The sequence below is a fragment of the Geotrypetes seraphini genome, chromosome 2 (assembly GCF_902459505.1).
Source record: "Geotrypetes seraphini chromosome 2, aGeoSer1.1, whole genome shotgun sequence".
NCBI classification, from domain to species: Eukaryota; Metazoa; Chordata; class Amphibia; order Gymnophiona; family Dermophiidae; genus Geotrypetes; species Geotrypetes seraphini.
In genome coordinates this window covers 324,646,753-324,660,409 of record NC_047085.1, presented here as the reverse complement: position 1 = coordinate 324,660,409, position 13,657 = coordinate 324,646,753, and the positions used below count along the sequence as shown (strand labels likewise).

The following is a 13,657-nucleotide window of genomic DNA, read 5'->3' as shown; positions in this document are numbered from 1 at the left end:
CTCATGAAAAAAAGGGCCAGAATCCATAGGATCGCGCCTCCACAGCCTCTCAACAGGGAGGATCTCTGGAACAGTAGTCCATGAGGGACTGGGAGCTCAAAAGAACCTCTAAGCTCTCATCTGCTCCCTACAAAGAACTCTGACTGACCCCCCTGCCAAAAAACAAACAAACCCAACAACAAAAAAACAGCCAGATATGTTCTACAGCACCGAGACCCAAAAACAGAGCCCCTGCTGATCCCCTTATGGCCCCCCAAGAGGATGAGGGCTAGGATAACGGCTAGGATTAGTCTCAAGAGAGGACTTATGCAGGGCTGCTTAACCATCTGGGAAAGCCCAAAATCCACCAGTTGCCCCACCAAGATCCCCCCTCCCGCTGCAGAGGGACCTGGAGTGGACAGGAATTAAAAAGCCCATCACATGATCAGGGATTTGTCTTTTGAGTGAATGGACAGAGATGAGACGATTCTAACTGCCAACAGAGACTTGCAGGCAAATTTGAAGACAATCTAAATGACTCCACATTTACACACTATAAAAATAATCAATGATCCCTGCTCAGCTGCTGGCCCTGAAGACTGCACAGTGTGTTCCAGACAGTATGCCCTACCATATTGCACATTCATGCAGGCCTGTGACTGCCTCAGCCTACATTGGCCTTGGGCTCCAGCATCTCTGCTTTCCCCAGCTCTCTCTGGGTGCACCTAAAGGAAAATTCCCTATTAGCTCTAAGTAGCATAAGCCCTTGTCAAAGGGTATAAAGCTAAACAGGCCTCATTTTTTTTGGTATGTGTGCTGCTTAAGTATGCACTTTTGGAGAACTTTAGGGTAAGCACACACAAAGAGGATAAACAGGCAAGAGGGATGGAAGATGGGAACTCGTACCCTTTGGGCAAGACTCCGCAGGACCAAGTCAAAGCCTTATACAGTAACACTAAAAAGTGTTGACTGGGGGCTTTGGAGTCAAGCTCAACCAGGTATGATCCTCAGAGCAGCTATTAGGCCCGACTACACTGTACAGATGCAGCAAGTAGAGCAGGGAGCTATGCCAGGGTTAGGAGCATAGTCAGAACAATCTACCACCTGCTGAAGTAAAGAAAAATACTGGACTGTTCCAGAGACAAACATAGCTTATGCTGGTGATGCCACTAGCAGAATCCATTTCCTGGTAGAAAGGGATAAACACTACTACTAATATTACTACTACTTATTTCTATAGCTCTACTAGATGTATACATTATATATGCTGGTACTTTCTCTGTCCTTAATGGACTCACAATCTAAGAAGGGTTTTTGGTTGAGGGTTTTCTTGCTTGTTTGTTTTATCTGAGGCAATGGAGGGTTAGGTGACTTGCCTAAAGTCAGTCACAAAGAGATACAGTGGGAATTGAACCCAGTTCACCAGGATCAGAGCCCACTGTTTCTCACTGGACTAACTCCATTCACACCAATCACCCCAAAGAGCTCTTCTCTTTTCTGCTGTTTTTCTTGCACACACTGGGGATATTTCTCAACGACCACAGAAACAGAATAAACTATTTTTGTACATGAGGCCTTAAGTGACCAGCTATAATTTCTGAAAACTTTAGGAAAAATTAACCTGCACATTACAGGGAACAATTAACAAATCCTATGCCTTGATTTTAATATATACTTGAAATGCATATCACCCACTAGTGCATTACCGTGTGGGAATAGGAACCTCTGTGAGACCCGAAAGAAGAACAGCAGGAGACAGCCTCACAAAAGCAATGACAGGTCTTTCCAAAAGTTCAACTTCTCCCACTAGAACATTGGATGCCTCTGCTCCTGGGGGGATTTTCCTCATAAAGTTCATGTCAACCTATTAAAAGGGAGGAAAAAAAACTGCATAATCAATATACTATTCCCATTGCTTATTCTGGAAGTTATAAACTTGACAAAACCATAATTTAATTGTTCAAAAGGATGCTTTATGGAAACATTAATATCCGAAGGAGGTGAAATATTTGACATAAAAGCAAAGTGCCACAAAAATCTTTTTGCAACATGGAAAAATATGTCTGTCAAATCATTTTCTACTTCCAACTATGTAAAAATAATTTTACTTTCTGTACCAACATAGTATTCAGAAGAGAAATTTCTACAATACTTCCAAAAAGACAGATATATTTTCTGAAGACATATGGCAACTTTGAAGAGCTAAGACGATATCTGTATGAATTTTGTAAACACTTATGGAATTAAACACATAGCATCTCTTTTTCCATTTACTGTTAAATTGCTCAAATTTGACTCAACGACAAGAATTCAAAGCTGTACCAGTAGATATGGTAAAAGAACATAGAAGGAAAATTTAACTATGTGTATAATTACAGGGAGGAAATGATTCAGATTTACAGCACAAGTTATTTTCTTCCTTGACAAAGACACAAAACAGGCAACATGATCAGAGAGAAACCAAAACACCAGTTACACAGCTATCTGTAAACACTTACAGCTGGCCTCTTGAGTCCTAGCCAAGTGTGCCACAACTACAGTGCAAGGAGACTGACTCTTGCCCAGCAAAAGACAAGGATGTGTGCAAAAGGAAAGACCAAGCAAATACCAGAAACAAAAACATAATAGGTGTAACCTATTATTTGCAGAATTCCTTTGCCGCCGCCCCCCCCCAAAAAAAAAGACCCCCCCCCCCAAAAAAAAAAAAACTTCTTCCCTACGATTTTCCTTTTGCCCTTTGTTCCTTTTCCCTCCCGGCTGCCCCATCTCAGTCTTCTCTCCAGATCCATTCTGGTTGTCTTCCAGTGATGGTGTCCCTTCAGTCTTGTGGTATGCATAGTAGGATCCACTGTATGTCTTAAGACGTACAGCACTAGGACACGTAACACAGGCTCCCCCTTGCAGCCAAAGTAGCAGTACTGACATATTACCTTGATCCTCTAGCTACAGACATTGTCAGAGATGAAGCAGGAGCCAGTTATGTTAACTACAGAAGGTGAAAAAAGTACACTAAAAAGCGGGCTTGCATAAACATGTCTGCTACAAAATTGCAGAGGCTTCATAATCACAAGATTCTAAAGATTCTCTGGTAACTGAAGCACTGTTCACCTCTCAATTTCAAGCACTAGCAGTAAATTTCAGAGACAGATAATATAATCTACCTCTCTGATTAAGGAAAAGGATCATTACAGTATGAACAAAATTAATCCATTTTTAAATATTGACTCCAAGAAAGCATTTCATATATTACCATTGAAAGCTAATCTTATAAAAACGAATCAGAAATAAATTTAAATCCAAATCTCTCTATGTGGAGCAATAGAGGGATGAGATGAAAGATACATGGAGGCCAACTTTTCAAAACAACTGGTTGGGAGGAGCGGGGGTGCTCAACTCAGCACACATTCTGAAAGGAACAACCTTGCTCTGGGCAACAGGAATACAAGTACACTTCCCCCTCTGAATCCGCGGATTCGGTTATTTGTGATTTTTTTTTAGGGGGGAGAAAAAAAAAACAGCTTTATTTTGGACCTTCCCCGCTTCCCTCCCGCATCCCGGCCTTACCTGGTGGTCTAGCGGGCTTTCAGGGCAGGATCAATCTTCCTACGCTCCTGCCCCATGCAGATTGCCAATAGGAAATGGCTGCTGTGAGCTCCCATCATAGTCTCAAGAGACCACGGGAGCTCACAGCAGCCATTTCCTATTGGCGATCTGCATGGGGCAGGAGTTTAGGAAGATCACTCCTGCCCCGAAAGCCCACTAGACCACTAGGTAAGGCCAGCACAGGCTGCCCAGCTCAGAGAGGAACAATCTTCGCTCTGCCCGGCCTGACACCACAGCAGGGAAAGAGGAGACTGAAGCATCTGCACTGGCCTCTGCAAACATGCAACATGCAAGGAAGCAGACGATCAGAGGCGGAGACCACCAGGTAAGGTCCGGGGGTGGGTCAGAGCCGGCACAAAGTTATTCGTGATTTTTCACACTTCAAGGTCCGGCTCTGCCCCTAACCCCTGTGAATACCGAGGGAGAAGTGTAAAATCACCTCTTGTAAAACACCAACTAGTGGAAAAGTATTCATCATGTTTTGATAGTGTGTACTTTCCTAGTAGGCATGCCATAGGTGGAGACTGGACATAGCATGCAAATACAAAGATCATAGAATACTATAATTTGTATTTTCTGGTCAACCTAGGTGCGAGTATTTATACCAGCTATAGGGACACCTCATTTTCTTTAATAGGCTTGAAATAGGCACCTTATTCGTGGTGCCATATACAGCCACATAGATCATAAACTCCAAAAGCTAGCCTTGAGCTAAGTCTAAAGTTGATCAGCAGAGCAGTACTAGAGAAAGGCAGCCAGGCAGTTAACATTTAATGCAAAGGCATGTAGACTGATGAATGTGACGTGCAGAAATTCAAGAGAGTTATATATATTAGGGGGCGAGAGGCTGATAAGCACAGACTGGGAGAGGGACCTTGGTGGTAAAAGCTCCAACGCTCATAGATTTCCTATAAGCGTTGGAACTTTTATCACTGGAGTAGGCGATAAACGCTAACACAGCTTCATAAAAGGGGGGATTAAATACTGTACTTTAAAAAAGGTATTAATGTCCAAACTTACCCCACAGATAAAGGGAAGCAGTAAACTAGAGGACATGAGTTGAAGCTGCAAGGTGTGAGTCTTAGGAGCAATTTGGCTCATTTTCAAAGCACTCAGATTTACAAAATTCCTGTGTGAGATGTTGGCAGCAATTCCAGCACCTAGCTCTGAGTAAATGTGGTCCCAAAATCTACAGCCTGAAACAGTATTCAGGGTGATATCTGGGGGAGGGGGAATGGATGCAGTAGAACAACCATTTCAGAGAAAGTAGGAAGATCTTGAGGTTCTACACAGTTGCTAGTTGCCTTGGTGGGCTCTAGTGCCTACTGATCTAACTTGGGGAAGTCGTGCTTGGGGATGTGAAGGGCTGGTCTTTTCAAGCCTCTTTACTGACAGAGATGAACAAACGCTTTATTAAAGCAACATCCCCAGTCAAGGAACTTTACAAAAGATGAGTTAAAAAAACATAGACCTTAAGTGATGCCCAACAAATGTCCTATCAATCAGAACCAAAAATCATATATATCAAAAATATATTTTACTATGCTGTTAAGTTTTAACTCTAAAACTTAAATTATTATGGAAATTGTAAATTAAATAAAACTACCTATTAAATCAGACCATTACAAAATCAGGGTATAGAGTGCAGATACTGAAGAAAGATATGCATCACTGTTTTGTTTTCTCCAAATAGACATTGAAATAAGGGGGAAAAAAATCTTTCCATAAAGAGAACAAGCAAACTGTAAAATGTAATTTATTCAACTACAAAATTAATTATAGTTTGTTTATTTCTATTACATAATTATCCCTTAAATTTTATAGAACTGCTTGCAGCTATACAAATATACTCAAACTCCACAACCAATTTTGAAAGTCAAGATACGCATGTACTTTCACCAATTACCACCCTGGGAAAAGTGCAAAGTATGTATGTTTACACCTACTAAATTTTACAGATTTATTTTTGGAGGGGAAAAAAAATGAACTTTTGAAAATGCCCAAGAATCATGTTAACTGTAAAACGTATCCTCAAGCCCACCTCCAAGGATGTCTCTTGAAAATACAGGTAAACTTACATGCATAGTATCATTTTACTTTAACAATTTCATTAGTATGTTTCAGCTACAAAAATGACTTTGAAAATAACTTTCATACTGGGTAAATGTTAGAACAGCAGCTCATGTTCTTAGCAGAACATCTATGAATTGGGATATTTTCAAAGGAAAAAATAGGAAAAATTATGTTCTTACCTGTTAATTTTCTTTCCTTTAGACGCAGCAGATGAATCCAGAGACCAATGGGATAGTACACATCTACCAGCAGGTGGAGATAGAGAAACTGATTAACAGGTGGTCCTATTGGCTGGCACACCCTCCTGCATCTTCAGTATTGCTCTTTGCCCAAGCATCCATAACCATCAATATGCTTAGCATGTAAAAATCTTCTTTCCCATAACAAATTTCAAAAGGTAATAATACAGAATACAACTATCAAGAATAACAGATTTCAAAAGTTGCAAAAGAAAAAAACAAGTCAATATCTAGAAAGGGTGGGGCTCTGGATTTATCTGCTGCGTCTAAAGGAAAGAAAATTAACAGGTAAGAACATAATTTTTCCTTCCTTAGCAACAGCAACAAATGAATCCAGAGACCAATGGGATGTAGCAAAGCAATCCTCAATCTGGGTGGGAAGCAAACGCCGCCTCCGTGGCAACCGAAGCACTAAACGCTGCCTCCACATGCGCCCCCACATCCAACCGGTAATGCTGAGATAAAGTATTCTTAGAAGATCAAGTAACCGCATGACAAAACTCCTCCAAGGAAAAAACCTGTGGAGTATGTCCAAGTAGCCACCATTGTTCTGGCTGAATGGTCATGAAGGTCTTCCGCCAAGTAAGCGTAAAGAATGTCCTCCTGGACCCTTCGAGCAATAGAGGCTTTGGACGCTGCCGTACGTTTTGTCATATCTCTTGAAAAAGAGGTGATCTAAATGACTAAAAGTCGTTAGAAACCTACAGATTGTGGATTTTAATTTGGTTCTGGATCCTCGCTGGGATTCTACAAGTACTAAAAGTGATAGAACTAAAAAAGATAGGAAACTATTATAAAGATCTTTGGAACTATTAAATTTATCAGATGGATGGAGGAGTATACATATGCTAGAAAGAGATTATACTTATTACTCTCCACCACACAAAGTGTACTCTCGAATTGATATGATTTGGATTGATAAATCCCTAGGAGGTAGGATAATAGATGCAAAAATAAAAGAAGCTAGTTGGACAGACCATTCCTTAGTCTGGATAGACATAATATGGGGATACTCTAACACAGGGACAAGATATTGGAAATTAAATGACATGCAATTAAAAGATCCCAAGGTAGTACAAAAAATAGAACAATCTATCAGAAATATTTTAGAGAACAATAGTATCGACCACTAAGCCTACTGGGCCTATTCCGGTGTTTACCATCTTACCAGCTCCCTCTTGTCTTGCTGCAGCATTTGCGTGTTTGTGCGGCCCCATAAACATTTTTTTGGCCAATGCAGCCCAGGGAAGCCAAAAGGTTGGACACCCCTGGTCTAAATGAAGATATAACTGAAGATGAGATACGTGGCGTAATACATTAAATTAAATCAGGCAAATCTCCAGGAATGGATGGATTTACAGGAACGTTTTATAAAAAATTTATATCTTATGTAACTCCTCTTTTAGCAAAGTTATTTAACAACCTAAAAGATAGAGAACAATTGCCACATTATATGAGACTAGTGGGAATTACAATATTACCTAAAACAGAGAAAGTTAAGACCTATTGCGCTAGCTATAGACCCCTCTCCTTATTGGGAATTGATACAAAAATTATGGCTAGAGTTCTTGCTAATAGAATGGCATTATTTATGCCGTCGCTTATCCACCCGGACCAGGTAGGTTTTATTACTGGGAGACAAGCTTCAGATGGGATTAGGAAGGTGTTAAATTTAGTATGGCGGGCTAAGAGAGAAAAAACTGGGTAGGTGGCAGTCTCGGTCGATGCTGAGAAAGCATTTGACCGAGTTGAATGGAGGTTTATGGACGCAGTATTGGCGCACAGGGGCCTGGGGAAAAGGTATAGGGATTGGATATTTACATTATATAATAATCCATTAGCATATGTTAAAGTAAATGGATCCTATTCCCCCATATTTGAACTTCAAAGAGGGACAAGGCAGGGTTGCCCATTGTCCCCTTTGATTTTTGCACTAACTATTGAGCTTTTAGCACAGAAAATTAGACAATCTCAACAGGTAAAAGGCCAGAGGGTGGCAGGTGAAGAACAAAAGCTTTCATTGTTTGCAGACGATATATTAGCTATTGTTGAGGCATCTGAGAAGACTCTAATCACCCTTAAAGACATTATGAGTGAATTTGGCCAGTTATCAGGGTTTAAAGCCAATTAAATCAGACAGAAGCGATGAATATTTCAGCACCAATAGAGAAAATTACGGAATTACAAAGATCAGTTCCCCTGAGATGGGTAAAGGGTCCTATATGCTATTTGGGAATAATTTTGGGAGCAGATTGGACATCTCTGTTCCAACAAAATTATATACCATTGGTCAAAGATATTCAGATAGATTTAGACAGATGGAATAAGTTATACATTTCATGGCTAGGTCGCATTGAAATGGTAAAGATGATGATTCTCCCTAGGTTTCTTTATTTCTTCCAAGCACTACCGATAGAAATTCCAAATCAGTTTTTTCAAAAACGGAATAAAATGATATTGAGATTCATATGGGGAGGAAAACGGCCAAGGGTTGGAAAGCAATCAATGTTTAAGTCTAAGACAGAACGAGGATTAGGCTTACCTTCCTTGGAGAACTATTACAAAGCAGCACAGACGAAAGCAATAGTTGAATGGCATTCATCCCCTCTTAAGTTTTGGGTAAAGGTAGAACAAGCAATGTTAGATGGGAAAGATGGAATAAGAAAACTGAAATACCTACCATGGTTGGGAGAAAAAGAATGAATAAATATAAATAATCCCTTTACTAAATGTTTCTGAAAATATGGAAAAGTGTGAGGAAAAACTCTCAGGTAAAGAAAAAGGCATTCTTTTTACCCCTATATTACATGCATAAGACTTCAAACCAGGCAGGGAGGGGGGAATTTTTAAGAAGTGGGAGGATAAAGGATTAGTATGTTTTGGTCAATTAGTTGAAGAAGGCGAGGTAAAAGCCTTTATAGATATTCAGGATTATTTTCATTTAGAAATGAGAGATCTTTTCCCTTATTTTAAGATAAAAAAATACATATTAACATATAAGATGAAGAACGATGGAATTTTAAAGAAATCTGAATTTGAAAAAAGGCTAGGAGAACCAGCAGCCAAAGGGTGTATTTCGTGGTTATATAAAATTATAAATGATGATAAAATAACCAAAACATCATATATGAAAGCATGGGAAAAAAATTTGGGGAAGGATCTTTTTCAGACAGCGAGGGCTGCCACTTTGGTGGAAAATGCTATTAAACTCCTAGTACGATGGTATATTACCCCGGTTTTAATTAGTATATACGCTAACCGGAGTGATGCTCTAGCTCACAGGTGTCAAAGTCGGTCCTCGAGGGCTGGAATCCAGTCGGGTTTTCAGGATTTCCCCAATGAATATGCATGAGATCTATGTGCATGCACTGCTTTCAATGCATATTCATTGGGGAAATCCTGAAAACCCGACTGGATTACGGCCCTCGAGGAGGGACTTTGACACCCCTGCTCTAGCTGTTGGAAAGGATGTGGTGAAAGAGGTACATTTTATCATATGTGGTGGGAATGTCAAAAGGTCCAGAAGTTTTGGGAGCAAGTCTTTGAGTATGTAAGCATACTAATTCAGATCCCATTAAAGCATAACCCTGAAAGGGCACTATTGGGAGTAAGAACAGAAGGTTTAACATCCTCTCAATCTAAACTTTTGGACTTGACATTCATAGCTGCCAGATTAACATTAGCTCAGCAATGGCGTATGTTAAAGGTACCTACTTTGAGAGATGTAAGGGAACGCTTAGGAATAGGCTATTTTAACTAATCAATGGGCAAAATTTAATTATATATGGGGGAGTTATATTGAATTGGAAAAAGAAATGTTTGAAGGACTCATTTGATCATTTTGGTTTTTGGAACTAGATTTCTTGGGAGGGGGGAATGGGAATGTTCAAAATCTGTAACAACAAGTTGTTTTATTTTTATTAGTTCAACAACATTGTGAGACATATTTACTTTAAATGTGTTTTGCATAGAATTCATTGTATTAGAAAATATTAAATAAAGAATTTTTAAAAAAAAGAAACCTACAGATTGTGAAGAATGCTACGCACGTTTAAAAAAAATGCAGTGATGAAAAGCTCGCCTCCCCATTCCTCCTCCCACGAAGAAGGACGGAAAAGTGAGAGCGGCATAAAAGAAAGGATGACACAACCTTAGAAAGAACTTGAGGTACTGTCCGAACTGACACCCCAGAATTTGTAAATCAGAAATAAGAATCCCTGCCGTACAAGGCCTGCAACTCAGAAAACCACTGAGCTGAAGCCATGGCCACAAGAAACACCGTGTTCAACATCACAGCCTTTTAGAGTCTCAAAAGACAAGGCTGAAACAAAGCCTTCTGTAAACTGCGAAGTACCACCTTAAGACTGTACTCCGGACAGGGCTTCTTAAGAGATGTACGAATATACTGTATTCCTTTTAGGAACTGAACTACATGAAGCTGAGAAGTAAGCGAAGAGCGAGATACCTAGCCCTTGTAAGCTGAAGGGAAGCATGAAAAAGTAGCCGTGTGGGGCGGGAAGGGAAATTTGGTGGTGGGGAAAATTAAGGGCTCCTTTTACTAAGTTGCAATAGCGTTTTTAGCACGTGCAGAATTACCGCGCTACACGGTTAGAACTAACGCCAGCTCAATGCTAGCGTTAGCATCTAGTGCGTGCAGCAATTCTGCACGACCTAAGCGTGCGGTAAAACCGCTATCGCAGCTTAGTAAAAGGAGCCCTACATGTGTACTATTTGTATTAGTTAATTATTATTAGTTATTTTCCAATGCTCAATATGACTGCCTTTAAGATTTGACACTTGTTCCACAATATTTTTATTAAATTTAAGAAGTATCCAATTCTAGAAGTGAATAAGTAGATATTTGCCCTCTTTCAAATGGTATAGAGCAGTGTCTCTCAAACTTTTTTTAATTCCGGCACACTAAACGGAGCAAATGTTTTTTGTGGCACACTAAATGCAGCAAATGTTTTTCGTGGCACACTAAATGCAGCAAATGTTTTTCATGGCTGGAAAAAATTTCTGGGGAAAACACTGTTGCTGTTAGTTTTCAATGTCCAATCACGTCAAAGAATGATGCTTATCTGGGCAGTTGTACAATAAAAAAATGGATAAGATAACATGAGAAGTGAAATTGGCATGAATCAGAGGGATACATATCCTGTAGGTCCTAAAAGCAGGCTTGTGGATTATATATAAACTATGAAGGCAGTGGCATATGTGACACCCGAGGCCCATCATTTTTTTGACACCCCCCCATCTGTATGAAAAACATGATTTTTAGTAACAATCCACACAACACACAAGAGTGTATCTAGGAAAAGGCAGCTTCTTACATATTGCAGTAAGCAGTACATCAGTACACCCATTGTAAAACTAAACAAGCCAGACTAGTACAGATCAATCCTACACAGTCAATCCTAACTGAAAACCATCTTTCGAACACACAGAACACAGAAAACACCTTCGCCTAATATGGAATATGTAATCACAAACTAACTCCTCTCCCTTTTACAAAACTGTAATGTGGTTTTTAGCCATGGTGGTAACAGCTCAGACTCTCATAGAATTCTGAGCAATTACCAGTTTTGTAAAAAGGGGAGGGGTAAAACAGAAAAACGTAGACAAAGTTAAAGTGAACCACCAAGAAGCTGGACTCTGCATACAATGCAACACCACAGAAACAGCGATGCATCTCCCCTAAAGCAAAAAAAAATAAATATAATTTTTTTCTACATCGTCTTCTCTGGTTTCTGCTTTCCTCATAGTCTTGTCCCTCTCTTCCTTTCATCCACTGTTTACCCTCTCTCTGCCCCTTCTATATGGCATCTTATCTCCTTGTATTCCCCTTCCATCTCTCCCTTCACCCCTATTAGTCTGGCATCCATCTTCTTCCCTTCCCTCCTCCAATGGTCTGGCATCTCTCTCCTCTTCTTCCCTTTCCTCTCCCACACCCCCATGGTCTGGCATTTCACTCTTTCCTCTCCCTTCCCCTCCCACTTCCATAAGCATCTGCCCCCTTTCTTTCTCTCCAACCCAATTCCATCCAGTACACTTCTCCCTTATGTCTCTCTCTCCTTTCACTGCACACCAATTCCAGCAGCATCTGCCCCCTTTCTCCCCTTCACCACTCTTCCATACCACCCTGACCCCTTTTTCTCCCTCCACCACCCTTCTATGCTCCTCTCTCCCTCCAAACCATCAAGGTTCCATGATTACTGCTTCTGTTGCCTCTGCCTCTGGAAGATGTAAGTGACGTTGGAGGGGTTGGGCCGGCAGACGCAGGCAGTTATGGCAAGGTTCCGCAATGACTGCAGCTACCGGTCCACCCCTTCTGATGTCACTTACGTCTTCCTGAGGCAGAGACGGCAAATGCAGTCATCGCGGGACCTTCCTGCACTTCAGTGCGGCTGCCAACTCTGCTTCGAAATAAGTGCAGCAGCCGCACTGAGGTGCAGGTGCCATTTTGAGCAGCTCGGAAGGTTCTGGATCAAGACAGCTGTGTACCCCCCCTAGGGCTGGCACCCGGGGCGGTCTGCCACTGTATGAGGGGACAAAAAATAATAAAAAGAATGGATAACTTGACCGACTTAGACATGTCATACAATTATAACAACAAAAATGTCATAAAATGTAATTCTAATCTCAAAAGACTCCAAACGAAAAGCAGACTATAGAAAGGAAACCAGAAAAGACCAAACCCATAGTACTAAGATTCAAATGCTAAAATCGGATATGTCCACTATGAAGAGATGTGTGGTCACTGCTAATTATAACGAGCGAGTCTTTAAAATATGAGACGGTAACAGATAGCCAGACCTGGTGGACGGAAGTGATAAATACTGGAGCCAAAACCAGAGCACAATGATGAAACTTGAATGGAAATATGGATACCTATTTATACTTTTGAGTAAAATTGCAATGCAAACATGTCATAGAAAAGAATAAATAATGTGTAAACTAAAAACCAAGAACAACATATTGCAACACCGAACTCAGAATTAATGAAATAACATGCTAAAAGAACTTAACCCCCCCCCCCAAAAAAAAAAAATAGGGCATACACATACTTAAAATGATGGCTGGTTACAAACAGTATGCCTAGACTATATAGACCTAAATAAGGCAAAAGTAAACATATGGGAAATGAACAGCTGATAATACAGAGTGTATCTTGAAAACATAAGCCAATAGTAGCTCAAAGACAAGCCGACCGGGTAGATGAAAATTGAAACCTGGGAAAGATCTAAATTATTGTTCAAATGAGCTTCTACTAAAACCAAAGAATAAAACCACAGCACTCAGGAAAGTAAAAAAGGGAGAGTAAAATGGACTTACCAAAAAGGTCTCTGCACTGATGAGATAAACTCGTACGCAGAATAAATGTGAACACGCGACAGTGGGGCTATGATATTTGATCCGTTGAAAAAGAGGCGCCAAAAAAAGTGATCTACCAACAATAAAATTAAAAAAAAAAAATCCACAAAGCACACTGTACGCATAGAAAATGTTAATTATCATTCCTATTCCGTGGTTTTTTCAAAGAGGTCAAAGCAGATGACTCTATGCACTGTCACCTCAGTAACAACCATACAAAAATAGACAAATACCCCCTCTCCCTTTTTACTAAACCACGATAGCAGTTTTTAGCGCAGGAAGCTGCGCTGAATGCCCAGCGCTGCCCTCGACTCTCATAGGCTCCCTGCGCTAAAAACTGCTATTGAGTTTTGTAAAACGGGACCATAGTGTAAAATATAGACAGCAGA

At 40.4% G+C, this 13,657-nt stretch overlaps 1 protein-coding gene across 5 annotated transcripts in view; it reads right to left on the bottom strand.

The window, feature by feature from the left end:
- Positions 1-13,657, bottom strand: part of SLC4A7 (solute carrier family 4 member 7) — a 363,361-nt gene that overhangs the window by 187,957 nt on the left and 161,747 nt on the right. For all 5 annotated transcript variants that reach the window (XM_033930147.1, XM_033930146.1, XM_033930149.1 and 2 more), the window contains one exon: positions 1,686-1,843. In XM_033930147.1, the coding sequence (XP_033786038.1) occupies positions 1,686-1,843 (158 nt within the window). The remainder of the gene's footprint in view (positions 1-1,685; positions 1,844-13,657) is intronic.